This window comes from Phasianus colchicus, chromosome 28 (genome assembly GCF_987193195.1).
Source record: "Phasianus colchicus chromosome 28, bPhaCol1.hap1.1, whole genome shotgun sequence".
Taxonomy (NCBI): Eukaryota; Metazoa; Chordata; class Aves; order Galliformes; family Phasianidae; genus Phasianus; species Phasianus colchicus.
Genome location: NC_143463.1, coordinates 2,163,305 through 2,183,437, shown reverse-complemented (window position 1 = coordinate 2,183,437; position 20,133 = coordinate 2,163,305). Strand labels below are relative to the sequence as shown.

The 20,133-nt window shown below is 45.4% G+C and overlaps 2 protein-coding genes across 6 annotated transcripts in view; one reads left to right on the top strand and one right to left on the bottom strand.

The window, feature by feature from the left end:
• The window catches only part of MLLT1 (MLLT1 super elongation complex subunit), a 33,185-nt gene extending 27,488 nt beyond the window's left edge, over positions 1-5,697 (top strand). For 2 of the 3 annotated variants that reach the window (XM_090125956.1, XM_031604624.2), the window contains exons 11-12: positions 1,008-1,079; positions 1,560-5,697. In XM_090125956.1, the coding sequence (XP_089982082.1) occupies positions 1,008-1,079; positions 1,560-1,688 (201 nt within the window). In that variant the 3' untranslated portion in view covers positions 1,689-5,697. The remainder of the gene's footprint in view (positions 1-1,007; positions 1,080-1,559) is intronic. The other variant, XM_031604623.2, reaches the window with a different exon arrangement.
• Positions 5,698-6,070: 373 nt separating this feature from the next.
• Positions 6,071-19,396, bottom strand: ACSBG2 (acyl-CoA synthetase bubblegum family member 2). Of its 3 annotated transcripts, XM_090125954.1 has the most exons (15): positions 19,208-19,396; positions 18,730-18,859; positions 16,167-16,246; positions 15,595-15,836; positions 14,491-14,579; positions 13,834-13,954; positions 13,304-13,384; positions 12,703-12,852; positions 12,349-12,525; positions 11,504-11,685; positions 10,995-11,228; positions 10,076-10,293; positions 9,110-9,249; positions 7,910-8,156; positions 6,071-7,532 (listed from the first exon to the last, which is right to left on the bottom strand). In XM_090125954.1, the coding sequence occupies exons 1-15, from the start codon at positions 19,236-19,238 to the stop codon at positions 7,417-7,419; spliced, it is 2,238 nt and encodes a 745-aa protein (XP_089982080.1). In that variant the 5' UTR covers positions 19,239-19,396; the 3' UTR covers positions 6,071-7,416. The 3 variants fall into 3 exon arrangements, with proteins under 3 accessions (XP_089982080.1, XP_031460482.1, XP_089982081.1); XM_031604622.2 differs by lacking the exons at positions 18,730-18,859; positions 19,208-19,396 and adding an exon at positions 17,298-17,437; XM_090125955.1 differs by lacking the exons at positions 18,730-18,859; positions 19,208-19,396 and adding an exon at positions 17,303-17,437.
• Between the last annotated feature and the right edge of the window lie 737 nt (positions 19,397-20,133).

Here is a 20,133-nt window from a genome sequence, read left to right as displayed (position 1 = left end):
CTCTTCCCCTTTTTTTAACACACTTCCAGCAGGAGAATAGATCACAGGATAAATGTTTAATGTTGGTTTAAGTGTGATATTGGAGGTGCTAATCTCCTGCTGGCTGCACAACCTTTACCACTGATACTGTTAATGTAGCTGAGATACCCTATCTGAGCAGAGCTCTGTAGGTAATGGTGTCTTTTATTAGACTACTTAATGCAGATAGAAGGGGACACCCTCGAGACCCATTGAAGGGAGAGGGCCTGAAATATCATCAGCTTTTACAGCTGCCAGTGCTTTTGTGAAGATATTAAGTCTCCTGGAAAGTGAAGCATTCAGTACTGCTGCAGTGTTTTGGGAGAAATGCTTTTCTGTGCATAGCTGTGTTAGGGGGAAGCCATGTCTCACAGCTTTTTTTTCCCCCTGCCTTGGTACAATTACTTACATGAGTTCAATTTTGCTGATACAGACACGAACAACTCTGAGACTGCTTTAGAAATTAAGAATCCATCCCCTGTGAGCAGCAGGGGCTGCAGTGTTGAGATTAAAAATGAAAAAACAAAACCAACCAGTCTCTTATATAAGAGCAGTTAAAATGATGCTGAGCTCATAAACAATCCTGGGTTCCCCATTGTGTTGCACACAAACTAACAGGGAACACAGCACTCTGCAGCTGAACACTGCTGATTTCTGTGCATTGGTGCAGCTTTCCTCAGCAGTGAGTAGTTATTGGTGTGCCCTGCTGATGGAGAGCTGCACTGAGCTTCACCACAATGGAACTGAGCTCAGAGGTTCTGAGCAGAGGCTTTTTTTAATGAAGTAGCCAAGCTGGTGGTGTTCAGACATCTGTATCAGTGTGAAGTCTGTGGTCTCCCAGCACTTGATAGAGTAGAGGAGGCAGCACAAAGTGTAGGGTAAAATGGGTTAGGAACGTGTCTGAAAGAGCCTGGAGTTGCTCTGATCGCTTTGGCAGTCACACAAACATGCCACGTGTGTCACTATTTCTGTTCATGCCTCCTTTACAGGCCTACACTGATGAATTAGTGGAGCTTCACAGGCGACTCATGGCACTACGAGAGCGCAATGTGCTGCAGCAGGTAGAGATCATTGGTCAGCTTTCTGGCAAGGTGCTGTACTCTGATAAACTCCGTGTCCAAGGGTCTCAGGCAGACCCCTGTGATGCTTGGCCTTTCACTGCCTCTCCTTCTTGAGATGGTCTGGTTCACTTTAAATGCAGATCTGTAGAAAAAAAAATCAGGTGTGCATGCACTGCTTTTGTTGAAAAAGGCACAGAAGTGTGGATTGTGCATCTCCCTGTCGTTCTGATAGCTGTCCCAAAGCTGGGCTGTCTGATGTCAAAGGAAACGTGCCCAGGTCACTTCCCAGACTGAGTTAGAGCAGGAGAAGCTGCTTTGCTTTTCTGGGAGATTTTCTTGTTGTGAGAGGCACGTGGCTCTGAGGCTTTTCTAAAGGGATACAGAAAGGATAGGTGGGTTGCTTTGTATCTGCCAGTCCTTCTGGTGTGCTTAATCTTTATGGGCTCTCTCTATGTCGTTGCTCATCTCCTTTCTTTACAGATTGTAAATCTCATTGAGGAAACGGGGCATTTTAACGTTACCAACACAACTTTTGACTTTGACCTCTTCTCCCTGGATGAAACAACTGTTCGTAAGCTGCAGAGCTACCTGGAAGCAGTAGCAACATGACCTCGGCCTTGGAAGCAGGCTGCTTTTGAAACCAGAAATCCCCTTTATTGGTACCAGGAAACGAACCCATGGAACTAGGCCTTCTTATTCTCTCGATTCACCCGAAGCACTGCCTTAGAGAACAGCCATGCTCTATGAATGCACAGCCAGCTGCACTTTCTTGTAGGCTTCAAACAAGCACCCATATTGCTGAGTCTGTCCTCCCTAGCTTCCTACGTCCGCTTGGGCACAGGTCCTGAGTAGAGCAAAAGAACGGCTGCGCCCAACTGCAGCGCGGCCCTTCTGGTTTTATTCAAGAAACTGTTTGAAGAACATTTTCAGGCACCTCTGAGACCTGAAGAAGTGCGGGCAATGTTTTCCTCACCAAGTCTTTGGGACCAGCCTGCAGAGAGCTCCAGTCAGTCCGGTTTCCTTCAGCTCCGTGAAGAAGCATTCGTGCCGCGTTGGCTTTTACAAAGCTCGCCGGGAGGCTGCTGGTGACAGAGGAGGTTCTGGGAGTCTCGTTGGTCCGTCGTGGAGGAAAGCAGACAGATTCTGGTTTTGCTCACTCTGTGAGTTCTGTTGCAGTTGGGCACGGAGTGCTGCTGCCGTTTGGCTCGCGGTGGCTGCAGGGCTGTGCTCTGTTCCAGCTGCCTGCAGGGATGGTTTGTGCTCCCTGAAGAGGCCCTCTCCAATCTGCTGTGTCCCATTGGGGTTTGGAGACGTCTTTGTTTGTTGACCTGAGCTCCTAAACAAAGTCTCACTCCTTTCAGTCTGCTTTAACTGTAATAGGACTACAAAACTGTAAGCTGTATATTTTATATATATATTATATATATGTATGTACTGTATGTATAAGAAGGGCCTAGTTGGGTCTTATGATTTTAAGGGTGTGTTTTTCTGTTTTTTTTTTAATGGCTATGGCAGGGGAAGGGCGCTTAATAAGATTGACTTGTTTGTTAAAATGCCTCTTGTGGACAATTTTTAGTGTATGAAAGCTGAACAGCAATCTTCAAAGCGTTTTGTGCTCTGGAAGGGACTCACCTGTTGTCTTTTTCATTTGTCAGTGTTGAATAACTTTGCCAAAATACGTGATTGGTTTTGTTCTATGTTCTCAAAGAGGAATCTCCTACAGTGGCCCCTATAGTAGTGGCTGTACTTTGGGAAAACCAAAACAAGGGAGAATTTTATCTTGGGACGCACCTGGAAAACACTGATGTAACACCAAGTGAAATCAGGTTCCTTTCCTCCTCCTTTCTCCCCCTCACACCCGTGCAAGAAGTGGCAGTAAACACTAACCCAGAACCATTTGTGTATTTCTAGTTAAACTAGACCTCCAGGTGTCGTTTGTGTTCTGTGTGGGTATGGGGAAAGCCCTGTAGCTCTTATCAAAGCTGTATTACACTCCTGTTCCCTACATTCAGTATTTTTGGGGGAAGAATTACTACTTTTTTTCCAATCAGCATTGTAAGCTTTTGCCAAATGTTGGGTGGGCTGCTGGCAGTGAGGAGAGCAGCTCCTGAGGGGCCTCTGCTCTGTGCAGTGCTGTGCAGGGGCTGCGTGGCTCCAGGGTTTGCTGTCCCTTCTCAGTGATGAAATTGCAGTCCCTTGTTTTGGGTTCCCCCTTTCTTTATCATGGAAATGTTGCAACTAATCAACTGAAGTGGCAATATGATGATAAGCTTGTTTGAGTTGGGTCATGTTGACCCGATTCCCATTAATTTTGTCTTTGTACCATCTTTCATGTGTCTCGTGCGTGTGTATATACATATATATATAAAAAGAAAAATAATCCAGCTCATGCCAGGTGCGTTCCCTATCACAGCAGTGATCTCAGCTGTTTTCTTTCCCAATGGACGATGCCAAGCCTGGATAGAAACCCTGTGTGCACAGTGAGAAGGTGGAGGACAGCAGGAAGAGGAGCTGCAGCTGCTGCTGAGATGTGCTGCGGTGGAGGATGGCAGATGTGGCTCACGAGTGTCCATGGATTTGCTTTGGGTGTGGTGGGTATTTTGAGCTCCTCCCGGTCCCCGTTGGGTCTGTGGCACAGAGGAAGCTGCTCCAGCCCCAACCTTGGCAGCACTCCCACCCTCGTGCAGGGTGGGTTTGTGACACTGCCATCCCCCAAGCAGCAGAGCAGTGGTGACGGGCAGCCCAAGCCAAAGTGGTGATGTTCTCCCAAGGCCTTTGCCTGCTCTCTCCACAAGGTCTCCTCCTCCCGCAGCTGTTGCAGCCGTGCTCTCCGTCCTGGCAGCAATTTCTCCTGGCACTGTCAGTATCTGAGTCGCCGTCCTGCCCCCATCGCACACAGATCTGTCGTCATTGCTGCTGCCCACGGGGCCAAGAACACTGCAGTGGTGTTCCTGAGCCTGGCTGGAAGCACACGGGGCTTTTGCCCACAGCTGTGGCATCATCCTGCCCTGGAACCGACTTTATTTGTGAAGTCTGACGAGCATTGATGGGAATTTTGTTCGGTTTTTATAAGAAGTATTTTACACATGGATTTTTTTAGACTCTTTATAATCTCCTTGAAAACCCAAAATAGGATTGTTCCCCCAGCAATAGTTTTCCTCCATTGTGTGCACATGCTGATTTGTTACTAAAAGGTTTCTTGCAAGTACTTAGTTGTTCTACAGAGTTGTTGTTTTTTGGGGTATGTGGTAGCGTTGGGGACCACAGGAGGAACGACTCTGCAAACAAAGGATGGTCGAATTTGGGCCTCATCTTGTGTCCCCTCCTAGTTGCATATGGACGAGTTCCCTGTGTAGATTCTCTATAGGCTGGCTGAATGCTGTTCTGGACATGCCGTGTACAGGTATTTGTGGATAACGTGTTTGTTCTTGTGTCACTCTTGAGAGCATGGATGGATTATTGTTCAATAGGAAGGAGGTGGCAGTGCTGCTGTCAGCATTGCTTCAGGTCTTCGAGGATGTGTAGTAGCATTTGCATTGTTTAAAAAAGGAAAAAAATATATATATCCAAAATTGACTTCTAGCCATAACGGTTTTTCCATGGAAAGTGGACAGAACTCGGTTACTTTTGTGTCCTTCACCTCGACCCTGAAGGCACGGATAAGTGCTGATCAGTCTGAAGGCTTTCAGAGTTGCTTTGAATTGAATGGCGTTGGAGGTTAAGATCAGGACGCAGCTTTTCCTTTGTCCTTGGCCTTCGTATTAAAGGGCAAAAGAGGGGTTAGGAGAATTTTCCTGTTGTCTTGGTCTGGTATGTATTAAGCCTTGAGGCTTTGATAACTGACATTTACTATTAAAAAAGAAAGAAAACAAAAGGCAGTAAGGCTGGCTGGCTCCCTGAGCGCCGGCTGAGGAGTAGCGGACGCGTTGGTGACAAGACTGGCTGTGCTGTGGTCAGGCTGAATACGTGGAAGTGCAATGACTGCCACCAGTTCTCATAGTGCTGTGTGCTGTGCTAGCATCAGAACTAGCAGAGAAATGGATGCAACAATCCAGGAACAGTTTGTCAGATCTCAGTAGTGTTTGATGGTGAGAGGTTCCAACTCCTCTCCCGGAACTTGCCCCATCTGTTCTCACACCTTCCACTGCACTGGAGCACAGTTGGAGCTCCTCTGTCCCACCCCAGGTTCACCTCAGTGCTACAGCCATCCCACGTGGTACTTCTGAAAGATGAGAACTGCTCGGTGTTGCTGTCATGGGGGCACGAAATAGCCATCAAAAACTGAAGAGATGAGTTTGCACTCCTAAAGAAAAATGTAAGTACTTCAACTAGATGATTTTTAATTGTATTTCTGCCTAGAGGTATTAAATACCTTCTCACTTGAGGATTTTCAGAGTTGTGTTGGGAAATGAATTCTGCTCTCAGCTGTAAGAAGTTCAGCTGGCCCAAGACTAACTTCCAAGATGAAAAAATAATCATGTTTGTAATACGTTACAGGATTGTTTGTCCTGAATTTTAAACCTTTTTGTTAAATTTGTGGAACTACGGAGGAATTTTCTAGAAAAAGTGAAATAAAGTAAGATGGAAAAGTACAACTTTCAGGGTTTTTTGTTCATTGCATTGCTTCTGCACGGCCACATCCGTGGTTACCTCCATGTTTTGAGTCAAAACACAGCAGCTGTGGTCTCAACCTTAGAACCAACCTTGTGCTTCTTGCAGCTCCTGAGTTGCTTCCACAGCTCCCAGGTGCTGCTGCTCCTGCTGGGGGCTGAGGGCCCAACTGAGCACAGTGGGGCAGAGCCTTCCTCCCCTGCAGGCTGTGAGCAGAGCCTGTTCCAGAGCTTAATTCCAGTGCTGGGTGCTCTGCTGGGAGCACATCCCCACACTTGCTAATTACTAAGAACTGTTCCCATGCAGTGGTGATACGGAAGGGTTGATTTGTACCTTTGTACCTCAGAGCTGAGCACTGTTGTACAAAAATTACCAAAGCATGAAGACACAAAGCACAGGGCATTTATTGGGCGTTGCTCTGAAAGCTGAGACATTTCCAACTCACACAGCTGAGAAACGGTTGCACAAGAAGAGCAGCTGTTCCCATAGTGCAGAACCACACTCCATGCAGGCACTTTGGGCACCTCACTGAGCTGTTTGCTGTGGCGTTGAGCCCAAATTAAATAGTTTTAAACATGAAACCTTCCCTGAGGTTCCCAGTTCTGAGTACTGCAAACATTCTCTCACCACTGCAGGATTTTATGTGAACCAGAACTGCAGGAACAGAACCAACAACGTGCAAGCAGCAGTTTGCTGGAGTTCTGCATTATTTAATGGGGTTGTTGCTTTTTCCCTGTCTGCCACTTCCACTCAAAGCACACAACAGCAGCTCTGGGTGCTCCTGTTTTGTCCAGGGAAACGAGAGTCAGGACCAGCACACAACTTCTTCCACTTTCTTTTCAGATTGAGGATTTCTAGTTTGAAATAAGCCATTTTACAAACAGTCCTTCATTTGCTGAGGGCATCTGAAGGCCCTCCAGGCAGGGATAGACATGAACGAGCTTCACAGAACTACTGAGGAACTCAAGGAGCTGCTGTTCCCTGTGCTGTCTCCTCTAAACTTCTATATATATCAGCCACCACAGCCCCACAGCTCTGGAGTGGCACCTAAACAACGTTTCTATGATTGTAAGACTACAGACAGAGGTTACACAGGTGTACACAGCCTTTTCAAACAATCTAGTCCATGTATACTACTTAAACAATATAATTTATGGTTTCCTTATAACTCAAGAAGCTGAAACAGACTCCAAGTATTGCACAAACCCACCCAGTGAACTCTAGGTTCCACACAGACTTGCCAGGGTGTGCAGTCACACAGCATTGGCCTTACTTAACAGATGATGGTTTGTGGATAAAATGATATAAAATAATTCCCATGTCAGCAGCATGCAATTAAACATGCACCGAGGAAAACGAAACAGACTGCTCTAAAAGGAACTCTGCCTTCCCTACACAGCAGGAAAAAGGCAGATCCTGATTGTTTTACATTCAGCTTGGGAAAAGAAAACTTTGGTACAGACACGGTAAATGCATTGCCCTTATTAAAAAAAAAAAAAGTAAAAATACAAATCAGAGACACACAGCAATCTCTCAGCACGCGAACATACACAGGAAAATGGGGTGTGAGCACACTGCAGTAATAGGGCCCATAAATGTACAGCTAAGCACCTCAGGAAGGCTGCGTGGTTGCTGAGTGTCATTTATTTCTGCAGAACCCTCTGAATCCGTTGCAGGGAGCCCAGGCTGACAGAATGCTGTGCACCAGGGGAAGTTTCCTACCACGTCACTGCCGCAGTGCGTGCTCTGATGCCGTCGGTGTGTTTGCATCCAGGTAGAACTCCTCAATCAGCTCTTTGTATTTCTGTGCCACTGCTGGTCTCTTCAGTTTCATTGTTGGGCCTGTGGAGAACACACAGCACGGGGATCTAACAGTGCCAGCACTACAGACAGCATCATTTTGGGACACAAATCGATGTCAGAGTTGAAGGAAGCCTGGAGGATCCAGAGCACGGGAACCAACATCGACTTCTAAATGCTGTTTGTGATTAATTGTGATTAATAACACCTCCACACCTCCCCCATGAACACAAACAGCACAACCACCCTGCAGCAGACAGCACAGCACCTAGGGCTGCTCAGCTCAGTGCTGTCAGGCAGAGCTGGAAGTCCAGGATAAGCCATCCTGCCCTCCCAAAGGCTGACACAGCACAGCCAGAGGGCTGCATGTTTCAGGCTCTCAGGTGGGACCACCTCCCTGCTCCCCCCCCACCACTCACCCAGCTCTCCACCACCGATAGAAAAGTCCTTCTGCAGAATGACCCACTTCTGAATTTTCTGAGCATTTGAGACAGCTTTCTTGTTGACTTCTGAAATTGCTCCCTGGATGGCTGCATAGATGGCCTTGTCTTTGCTGCTTGTGATTTCAGAGACTTTGGTAGCCTTGCTGCCCAGTTTTTGACAATATTCAATAGCTTCTGCAGTGAGGTCATCTCCCGGCTCCCCACTTTCCATATCTACAGTGCACTGCAACACAAGTTAGGAGAGGTCACTTGATGTTAAAAACCCCTTCACCCCAATAAGCCTTACGCCCACAGGAAGCTGCTGTGTCCCCTCTCCCACCTCAGCACCGACTGTCAGTCGGCCACTTTTTATATGCTTTATACAAGCTGCTGCTTCAAATGAAAGTTTGTTAAAACACCTTTATATCTCTACACATTCTACACAGCTATGTCAGCACCCAGGAGCAAGCAGGGCTCAGAACTCATGCTCCAAATCCTTCCCTTGCTATACAGACTTAAGCAAGACACTATCTTGCCCTCTTCTCTGGGCCAGAGCTTTACTTGCCTGCATCCCATAGCAGCACTGCATCCTGCTGGAAGTCAGCACTGCCCCTCACCCCAACAGCAGCACCATCACCAGAGCCTGGCTCAGCATCTCCGGCACAAGGGCAAGAAGGCTGGCAGCTGCAGCCTCACTAATGAGCAATTAACACTGTCCTGGAAAAACACTGGTCTATGAGGTCCCTCCAGCCCTAGACAGGGGCATCAGTACAGTCCACCCCCATGGCACTGTGGAGTTTAAAGCCATTGTTTTTAAAAAGAAATCGCTGACATCTCATTACTGCCTGAGCTGCTCTGGGAGATCCTGAAATTTAGGTAAGAAAAGCAGGTTTCTTTTTTCAGTTTGGCTGTTACATCTTAGTACTGTTTCTGCTCTCTGAGGTGGTACAGAGATAAAGTTGCCCTGAACAATGGAACGCTGTTGGCTGATCAGATGGCAAGTGCTCATTTTCCTCTACGGTACAAACAGTGTTTGCAACTCAGCTACAAACCACTGCATCACCCCCAGGCTCCAGCAGGCATTACAGAATATAAAAAAAAGTCACCTCACTGTACTAAAATAATCTGTGTCCTTTCAGCCCCATCCCTTGGTAGATGCCCATCCCATTTTCCATTCAGCAGGCACATCAATCCCACCTTGAGTGTTAGAAGCATGGCAAGGAATTTTGCTTTGTCTCCAACCAACATGGCGTTGCTAATGATGGGACAGGCTTCTTTTACAGCATCCTCAATTGGAACAGGAGGAACGTTCTCACCTCCTGCTGTGATGATGAGCTCTGGAAAACAATCAGATCTTGATTATTGCTTATGGCTTCCTTTTTCCTTCCTTCACAGCCTGAAATGACTTCATAGCACCTTTGTGGCGACACAGACCCAGTCAGGAGTGTGTCCCAGCATCTGGAGAAGGCAGTGAACCAGAAAGACTCCAGCCAGGTGACAAGAGCTGAGACTGAGGTGTGCAAATGAGCAGCCATGCAGGAGCTGCTCGATGCTCTACGGATGTTTGCAGCTTGGGAACACAGGGTGTGCAGTATGAGCACCTCAGCACACAACCACAGTCACCTCAGGCTACAGGGAATTCAACCAACTTGTTCAGAAACTGAAGCCAAAAATTCACTGAGGCAGACCAGAGCTGAGCCCCTTTCCTAGTTGTATTTTATAAATTGCTGAAAGCAGTCCCTTTGCACAACCATTTATCTCTTGATTAGAGCCTTTCATGAAATTAGATTTGTTTAGTGTTGGCCAAGAGCTGTTGTTGCTGCAAGCCATTTTCACAATAGCATTAAGCTTTGTTTTCTCTTACAGGTTAACCAGCAAAGCCAGCTGGAACTGGAGGGAGCCAGCAGGGTACACAAGGCAGCAAAGCTGCTGAAGAAATCAGAGGATTTCTGCCTTACTCTGCTGACACACATTGGTTGCAGAGGTCATCCTTCTCACTTCACAAGCTGTGTCACGTGTTTGCTGGCAGCAAACCCTGCAGCCATATTCAGATTGAGATCTTCACAAAGAGAAGTATCTCAAAATAAAACTATCAGGGCTTGATGCATTCAACCCCAGCACTGCATGACCGCAAGACAGAAGAGTGACAAGGTGCAGAATTACCTTTAATTCTGCCAGTGATGTAAATGAATCCATCTTTATCACACTTGCCAAGATCTCCTGAATGCAGCCAGCCATCTTCATCAATTGCCTCTTTGGTTTTCTCCTCCATGTTCAAATAGCCCATAAAGATGTGCCTTCCTGCAAAGCAGATCTCCCCAATGCCATCTGCATCTGGTTTATGGATCAGAGTCCGACAGCCTGCCATTTCCTTCCCACAGCTTCAACAAAGAGAACACAAACACAAACCCAAGGCTTTTTTCATTATTACTATTTTTACATTCAGTAGCTGAACAGCAGAGAGAAACAATAGCAGTACCCACACACCCTGAAGTGTCTGAACCAAACCAGGCAGCCTTTTATTACAACTACTCCAATGGGGAACGTAAAGATTTAAAAGGCATCTGCTTATGCAAAGGAAAGTACAGAAAGCTGTTACTGCAGAGAGATCAGTGCTCACACACCTGGTGCTTCCACCCACTGCTCTCAGACACCTGAGCTCTGAATTAGAAGACTTATGTTCTTGGTGGCAAACTTCTACTAACAGTGGTGTTACTCTGCAGACCAAACCCATGGGGACTGAACGAGCCATTCGAAGCCACAGAAGAGGCTGACTGTATTTATTCATTTGACATTAAGGTGAACTGTAGCTTGAAGTCACTAATTTGCTCCTCCCACAAATCCTGTGCTTTCTACTCAGTTCCCAGAGAATCCAGGCCAAACCTAAGTAATGCTCCCTTTGCCCTTGGCAGATCTCTTCATCTGCAGAACATGGCCAGAGGAACTGGCTCCCCAGAGATATCTTACTGGCTGTGAGAGTGGGGCTGAGCTGCAGTGGCTGAAACAAAGAAGCCAGGCACAGGAGAAACCTTAAAGGATCTCTGCTCCTCCCAGCAGAGCAGTGCTTACAGCGGTTATTTACCTGGTAAGCCTGAATGCTTGAGGTATGGAGGCTGTGTGAGGCCCTGAGCTCTCACTCATGCCATACAGCTCAAACACGGGAATGTTCAGACTTAAGAAAAACTCCAGAGTCTCTCTGCTAATGGGAGCAGCTCCTGTGAAGCACCTGGTGCACCGATCCAGCCCGATGGCCTTCCGAACCTTCTTGTACACCAACTGCCTGGCCAGGCGGAAGTTCACCGGGACCTCAGAGTACCTGTGGAAGGAAAATTATGACAGGATCTCAAGTTAGAAAGTAAAACTTCTCCCCACCCTCCTTTCATCCATTTCCTAATTTGCCTTCTTCAGTAAAAAAATGACAATAGAAATCACTCCCGCCTCCAACCACTGCTGCCCATCCTCTTGACCAACCATTACATTTGGTTTTTAATTGAAGCCCACGAGTCTGGCCTGCTCCATGCAATTAATTCCTCATTGGGAGCTAAAGTTCTCTTAATATTCGTAACACCCCTTAAGTTAACTTGTAATTACCCATTCATCCACTTCAGGTTTGTCTGCAGCCCGACCCCCTTGGCCCATGTTGCCACTTTTCTTCTCAGTGTCGATGATTTTGCACCGACTGATTTCATTTTTTCCTCTATTTTTTCCCAGACACGAGGAACTCCTAAGAAGGCAGTTGGCCTCACCTCACGCAGGGTGTCTACCAGGGTGCCCTGAGAGGAAGAGAATTAAACACAGATTTCAAAAGTGCTTTAGTACAGATTCAGGTCAGCGCTGCTCACTAGCCAAGGCCTACAACTGCCATCAGCTCTTGAGGAATGGATCACTTTCAGATGAAGTGCCACTGCTGCCGAGTGCAAACAGAGCAGCACTGAACAATACTAGTTTTCTTCCTGTCATGTTCCACCAAAAAGCCTCAGAAGCATTCCTATTCTGCACTGGTTTTGACAAGACAGCAAGGGTCAACACTCTTGATGCCCATGCTGACACAGCATAGGGACAGAATGCTCTTCCCAGGGCACAGAGTTAAAGGTGGGGGCATTGTGCAACATGGACAGAGCAAATACAGCAAACACAAAGCTCAACCAAAATATCAGGGCACAGAAGCGGTGCCAGATGAGACACTGAGGAGCTCCAGTTGTGAAGCTCTTGGTCAGCTCATCCTGGCATGTCATACAGACCCAAAAGGCAAAGGTCAGGCTGCCCACATTCTTCAAACCAACAGACCCTTAAACAGGAGCACTCTGTCACTACACAAACAAACATCTCGTGATTCTGAAAGCTTTGTTAAGCCACCAAGGTTTGTATTCAAGTGCCCACTCCTAGCTACACACAGGTAGAAGAGCACAAGTTCTTTTGTCATCTAATATTTTTACCTTTAATGCATCTGGCTGAGCAAAGAAAACCTGTCCTCCAAATGTTATTGATAGCCAAATATCCATAATCTGTGCAGCAACATGACTGAGAGGCAGATAGCTGACCACCAGCTCTTGCTTTTCAGTAGCTTCCATCAGCATTAAAGAATGTCCAGCTGCTATCGGTGTCCACGTCAACTGCAACAAGAACACAGCCCAGCATGAAGCAGCTGCTCAGCGGGTAGAACACAGAACATGCAGCTCACAAATGAAGGCTGTGAATTGCCATGACTCTTCAGCTGACCTCTGCCATCCCTCAGCACCCACCCAGGGTCACAGTTCTCAGAATGGATGTCCATACAAAGAGATACTCACGTTGTCGTGACTGAGCATCACTCCCTTTGGCTGCCCAGTTGTCCCTGAGGTATAAATTAAGGTACAGCACTGGTTAGGCTTCTGTGACTCAATGATTTCACGGAGCTGGGAATCTGGAACATCTTCACTGAGGTCCAAGAACTCTGTCCACTGTGTACAGAAGTGAAGAACTTCATCACTTTATAGGCTATGATTCACAAACAAAATTAAGCCCAACATGAAGAGTAAGAAACTGCGTTTCCTGTGTTCAATCCTGCAGCAGAATCTCTCAGCCCTGTTTTCTAGCTGCCACAGGAAGTGTGGAAAGAAATAGAAAAGGAGACATATGTACCTTGAAGCTTCCCAGTTCTGCAGTAACCCTGGGACTGCTAAGGAGAAGTAATTCTGGGACCCAAAGCTGTCTAGCAGAGGTCAGTATGTTGCAGCTTTCCCTTACAACATGGATTATCAAGGTTTGAACAACAGTAGACATCTACCACTTCATCCAGACAAGTGCTGAACCCAGTGTACACTTGTCATGACAGTGGAAGGTGATGGTTGCTTCCAAGCCACCAGCTAAGCACAGCCAATATTTACAATCCAGTAAGACGCCAGTACTTACAGAATACAGATTTGGTCTCTTCTCTTTTATCTCTTCTCCATACTGGATGATAGCTTTCAAGTGAGGTAGCTTATGCTCAATCTGTGTTAGAAAGGGAGATTCATGAGAATGAGCAAAGCCTGCTTGTTCCTTTTAATCCTAAGTAAATCACCACTTAACATGGCTACTTCCCATCTGAAGTAAAGCTTAGAGAATTTCATCTGTGCTATTGAAAAAGAAGAGGGAAGCCTCAGTTAAGACAGCAATCATTGGGACTGAGATGTTGTCAGTCAATATAGGTGATTCTCAATTGTTTATTCTAAATTATCATACTTGAAAGCTCAAGGTTTTGCTATGCTGCAGAACCACCATTATCTTACAATGAGATTTAGTGCAAGCGATCACTCCTGTGGCTCAAACAGGGAACACAATCAAGTTGGCTTAATCAGTTCACATCTGCTTCCAGATCCAGCATATCCCTCAGGTAGATTTACCCTCCCACACCCACCAGCAGGACACACAGCCTCAACTCATCCAACAACTCTACTTACTTGTAAGATTTTCTGCAGCTGTGTGTGATTTTCCACAACCAGAATGTTGGCACTACAGTTCTCTGCTACATAATGACAGGCTTCGGGAGAGTTCGTAGTGTAGATCCCAACAGCAAGTCCACTGCAACAGAAAAGGGAGGGGAAAAAAAAAAATGAAAAAAAAAAAGGAGAAAATTACAGAGTTAGAGGATAAGCAGAGTTGTTGGCAGAAAATCAGATTATTTTAAATCTTAACAGAGGAATACTCTCAGGAAGAATGTCCCACAAGGCAACAAGAAAAAGCAGAATCCTTACTTCTAAGAACACAGGTTTTGTTCTGTGCGTGGGTAATGTCAGAATGGAGTTACTGACCAAAGTGTCTCACATAGAAGGGTACTGTGGTACTCTGACCTTTCCCACCATCACATTTTTAATCCAAATGTAACTAAGTGTGCTTTAGGATTAACCAACTGTTCATCTCATTTTAAAAAAGAAGTACCTTGCTAAAATACGTTTTTTTTTGTCTCATTAATTCATAATGAAGTAAAGAGAGTTTAGGTTGTAACTACCCTCATTAAGTTCAAATATAAGCAGAACTTGCTTTGTTTTAAATCAGAAACAGGATTAATATCTAAAGGCTAAAACAAAATGCACAGTGAGAGCCAAAACTCATCTTACCCTGCAAAGATAGCTCCAATGTCAGCAATGAACCACTCTGGGGAATTAAATCCCAAGATGCACACTCCATGGAAACGCTCGAGTCCCAGCTTGAAACAAAAGATGAGATTACAGCAATCTTATTTTTCCTCTAAGAACACTTAATTCACAGATTTCTGCTGTGAGAACAGTGTCAGGAGAAAAGCTCCTACTATTATGTGCAGTAATTCACACACATTCCAAGGCTTAGCATGGAACCAATTAAAGTTTCATATCATCACACTGTCCAACTACATCAGTAGGCAGGAGAGGAAAAATTAAAGGAAAAAGGGATTTTCTGGATTTGCTCAGGTCTGCATTCAATATGATTAGCTCACTGACACACACGGGGCTATAAAACTACAAGCTAAGTAGCTGTCAGCTCCCTTTGGGCTTGGAAGGTAAGAGGTTAAGCTAAACAACTACTGCTGAGACATTTAGTCATTTAGTACAGGTTAGAGGAGTCATATGTGAGTAATGACCAGAAGAAGCTCTGATGGCAATTGGAGACACTTAGCTAGGAAATTCCAGCTGCTGAAGTTGAAGTCTTTAAATCTGCTTCAGCCATTCTTTGGTTTAGCACCAGAGAGTAAAGTGCATACGCTGGAAGATACCACAGCATGAGCAGAGAAAAAAAAAATGGCTTTAACTTTAGAAAATAAGACTTTCTAAAGATAAGACAGGAAGAACATGTAACATTGCTCTCTCTCTTGGAATGCCTTAATATCCAACAGCACAAGCAAACAGCTCAGCCAGTTTGAACATTTAAGTTGGACTCATAGGCAGCTTCCTTCATGTTTTCTCCTGGAAAAGTGACAATGTATGAGAGTGATGAGGGGCTCTGCCCAGGTTTGGCACATCCCTCAATTACCTCTCCCTCAACATAACACGGAAACAATTTGTACGTATGTACAAAAACATTGCAATAATCACCAAGATGTTCATTGCGTGTTCAAATATTTTCACTCACTTTAAGTCTCATCTACTTTCAGAGAATTTGCAAGCTCAAGATACAGCTGACTGCAGCTGTTTCAGCAGTTACACTGGCTGAAGACACATGTGGAGTAGAATTCAACAAAAGCTCACCTTCAGAAAGCTTTTGGCTGCTTTCCAGCACTTGTCATAGTACATCTTATACGTGAGTTTTACCCACTGGCCATTCTTCTTGAATGCAAGAGCATAATAATCACTGTATTTGCTAACGGCTTCTTGGAACAGGTCATGAACTGTCTTTGGTGTCCTGCTGCCTACGCCCTCCTCATCCATCCTCAATTTCACTTCTCCATCTCGTTTTGTTGTCCACATGCTGGAGGCAGGAGGTGGAGGGGCTGGAGATAAAGATAATTGTTCAATGTCTCGTATTTAGAAATTCCCTGCTGCCATAATAGAAATATAAATAGAAGCAAATGCCAACAGTCCTCCTTTTAAAAAATTATTATTAATTAAAAAGGACTGGAATACATGATTACCTGATAGGTTTGCGTTAGTCAGTGACATTAGCTCTCTTACTCCTTGGAACACAGACATAAGTCTATGCTTAGAGGTTTCTGGACAGACCATCCTACACTTCTACCACTTCTTATGGTTTCGTTAATCACTCCCTCATTTAAACAATAATTTTATGCACATAACAGTAAATAAAAGCGCTTTCCACTTACATGTTAAACCAATCTTGTTCACCTGAGATCTCTCTGTCTTAGGATCTTCAGCTGGCTCCACGCTGCAGACCTCAACAGCTCTGCAAGGCAAAAGCAATTAGTGCTGGACAAGCACAGAAGAGGCTGAAGAATGCCTGAGGCATGCTTGCTCCATCACTTAATTGTATTAATCCTCACGTGTCAAACAAAGATTAGTGATTCCTGATGTTCTGTACTTGGCTTTATTAATTTCACTAGCTCAGGTTGCATGGGTATAGGAACAAAACAGGCCCACTTAAGCAAGTGTGCAATCTTTGCCTGCCCTGCTTCTGTACACACGTGTTGCTTTATTTGGAAGATACGCTGCAGAAGAACACGTGAACACAGCATCACAGCATCCAGAAAGCCTGATAATTTAACACCACCTGAATGGTCTGTGTGCCTGCAACAGTCTGCAGCAGTGAGGACAAAAACAGGCGTGCAGATCTGGTGCATGATACAGGTAGGAGAAAAGCAAGTCTAAGTGAGGGCAGCAGCCCCCAAGGCCTTCCTGCTGTGCAGTGCTGAACCACCCCAGTGACCCTTCGGGAAAACCCAGAGATTTCCTGCAGAAGGTAAGGCCAGCTAAGAGCAGGAAATTGATTTAGCAGGAAATCCTGTTCTTAGGTATTCCTAATAAAGTTAGTCCATCAGGCTTCAGCACATGTTTGTGAAGTAACTGAAAAGGCACTCTCAGATGTGCCTCTACTGCAGCCATGCTCTTCAAGGAGCCTGCACTGTGGTTCCATATGAAAGTGGCCCTTTTTACTTTCAATCTTGCAAGATTTGGTAAAAGCCTCCTGTCTGCATTGGTAGAACAGTGTTCTTACTCTGATCTTTTCCAAAATTGACTTTCATAAAGCTTTGAGTGATGAGAACATGGAACAATTAAGTCACAAATCCCACTTCAGATGACAAATTGGAAGGCAGCCCATGTGATATTTGGTATTTGAGTTTGTGTGTTCTGCCCTCAAAACAACACTTCCCATCTCCAAACTACAGGCAGGAGATATTTGTTCCCTACCCTGGACAGACCCCACTTGTATCACCTTAGCACTAAGACCCAAGCTTTGCTCCACCCAAGATTACATCCCAGAGAAACTACAGTTCTACCTTGCCTTGCCAAACAGCCTTCATGGGGGACCTCTGCTCAAGGGTGTCATGACAGAGTTTGTTCTTTCACACCATCACTCCTCCCCACTGCAACACTGAGCATGGGGCTTCCTGCAGGCACTCAGTAGTGTTCCAGAAGGGTTACCTCCCATGACATCACAGAGAGGGCTCACCAAGTTCTTCTGTCTGTAGGCACAGCTTTCTGGCAAAAACATGGCTCAGTGACTGTCACTAACCAGGAAGCTCTCAGTCCCATGCAAACCCTTTAGCCTAACCCCAGCAGGCTGCCAGCCAAGCCTCACGTTTGCTTCTCTTTCTGCTGGATCAAAGCAGAGATAAATCAGCCAGAAAGCCCCACGTGATTCTCAGCCTAAGCAGTAAATTGCTTCCCTCCAGTTTATGTTTTGTTTGAATTTCTAAGGGATATTAAGCAATTATGGCTTTGGACATATGATAGGATTTAAGGCACAGAGCTTTGATAGCTACTCCTATGTACTGTCCAAAAGCAGAATCACTACTACCTAATCTGCAAGGTAGAAACCAGAGAAACATCAATCAGTTTCCTTTATTTCTCCCAAAGGGATTACAAGATCTTCCTCAGTACACATTTCTTCATCAGTACTGAGAACAGTTTTCAACACAGATTATCCCCCAGTTGCAGAAGGTCTACATCATTTCTCCACCTGCTTTTGTGGGCAAAGTATGGAAGTGACTCAGTTATATGAGAAAAAAAAACCCGCAGCCACTTCCCTTACAGTGAATCAAAAGCCATCTTTCCCTCCTCCATAATATATATAGTTCTTAAACAGCTCCTCACAAAATAGGTAAAGAGAGCCTTGGAAGTCTGCTAGCTATACCTCATTACACTTGATTAATGATTATTAATCTGTTCTTCAGCTATGAAGCTATGTACATTAACAGAGGGACTACCAGGCTGCCTAGCTTGGTAAAAAAAAATAAAAATAAAAAAATCAGTACAGGTTCTGCAAACAAGCTGTCCCTAAAGAGGCTCACCTCTGGTTTACAGTACAGCAATGCTTCACTAGTGCACGCAGTCCTTGCTAAGCATTTCATCAGTGTCCTCCCAGTTAGGTAGAATTAACAGTTATCTGGAGTTCCTCTGTAAGAAGTCATCTTTCTGAAGCTGCAGAACATTCTACCATTTCTACACCTTGGGTTTCTATCAAACACACACTACCCCAAGCTCTGCACTCTGTAGCTACATACAGTAAAAATAAACTCTGTTCCTTCTTTTCAGGGGGTGAGATCACAGATTCAACTTCTTGATTTTGTAAGTAGCAAGAAATGTTTGAAATTTACTCTAAAACTCAGAATGTCCCAATTAATCCAAGTCTGTTTGAATACAAGCTATGTGCTGTGCACAAAGGTAATGACAAGAAAAAAAACCAATAAGATCTTAAACTAGACAAACCTAGCTGAGGAGCTGATGGTGATATCATCCAGTGACACCTCACTGCTCCCCTGAGCATCCACACTGTGATAAGCCATGGGGACTGGATCTGTAAGCGTCGAACGTGCCTCTGCCTCACACAGCATCATCCCTGTAAAAATAGGTTTTAAATTAGGATTTAGGAATCAAATACTACAGCGAAATCAGCTTTAATTGATGGGACCTTCTGACCATGAAAAACCCAAAGCTGATGTGATCCAAGATTGCTACATTTGCATTAAATATGGTAAATTCTATCATTAGACAAAGTGCTCTTCACATCACGCCCGGTGCATTTGGAAAGCCTGATGAGAATTAGATTACACATCCACTCTCACACTTAAAAACAAGTCTGACAATTACAGCTTAGAAAAAGCACAGCGAGGTTAACGTTTACATTCTGCACTCTTCTGCCCCAAATGTTAAGGCTCAGCTCTCAGCCCTCCCCACATTCACCCACCGCAGTGCTCCGGCTCGGCCTTACAACGCATCGTCTGCTCCTTTGTGCAGCCTCTCCTCCCGCAGCCTCTCTGAACCAGCACCGATGCAAAATATCCTTTATTTTTAAACTAGCGCCCATGAGGCAGATCTGGAGCATCTTATGTCATGTGCTCCCTGCCTTGCAATTGGAAGCAGCCCGTCACCCCACACCGCCGCCTAATGAGGAAGCGCTGGCCTCATGCCTGCTTGCCATGCTCAGCTCTCGGGGCGTGGGAGGTTCGGGGTTCCTCTGTGCATGCCTGGGGCAGCTGGGGGGGCTCAGCCCCCTGCATTCTTGCTCCCTGGGGATTTAAAACCTCGTAAGGATCGGTGCTTGGTAGCTGCTGTGTTTTCAGCACTGCCTTCAGTCCTTTGTCATTAAGGGGTTTCATCATCTAAATGAAGCATTTTCTTATACTGAAAGCAACGCTGCTTTTATTTAGAGGTTTACAGTCATCAAAAGCTTTTGATGCTCACAACCTGACAGGCTGAGCTTTAACTGCTTCTGTGAATTTGTAACTGATCAACTGATTTGAATCTGACCCTTCATCCTTATAAAAAGTGAATTTTAGCATGCCATGTGGTTCCTCCATTAGGGCAACAGAAAGCAGGCAATGCAAGGAACACGTCTGTCTGAACGATGACAGATACTAGCAAGAGGAAAGAGACGTTTCTCTAATGAATCAGATGTGGCCTGGAGGTCTGGAGGAAGAAATGACTGTGCAGCACCCTGCTTCTGACAGCAGTGGAGAAAGGCACAGCCAGCTGCAATTCAAGCATGCAAATCTGCTCTCCTGGGCTAGAAGCACACCCCCCCTCCAATTCCTCATCTGCACAAGGACGCAATGCTACGAGCTACAATTCCCAATTAAAAAAACAGTGCAATTCATAAGCAGCAGAGAGTGG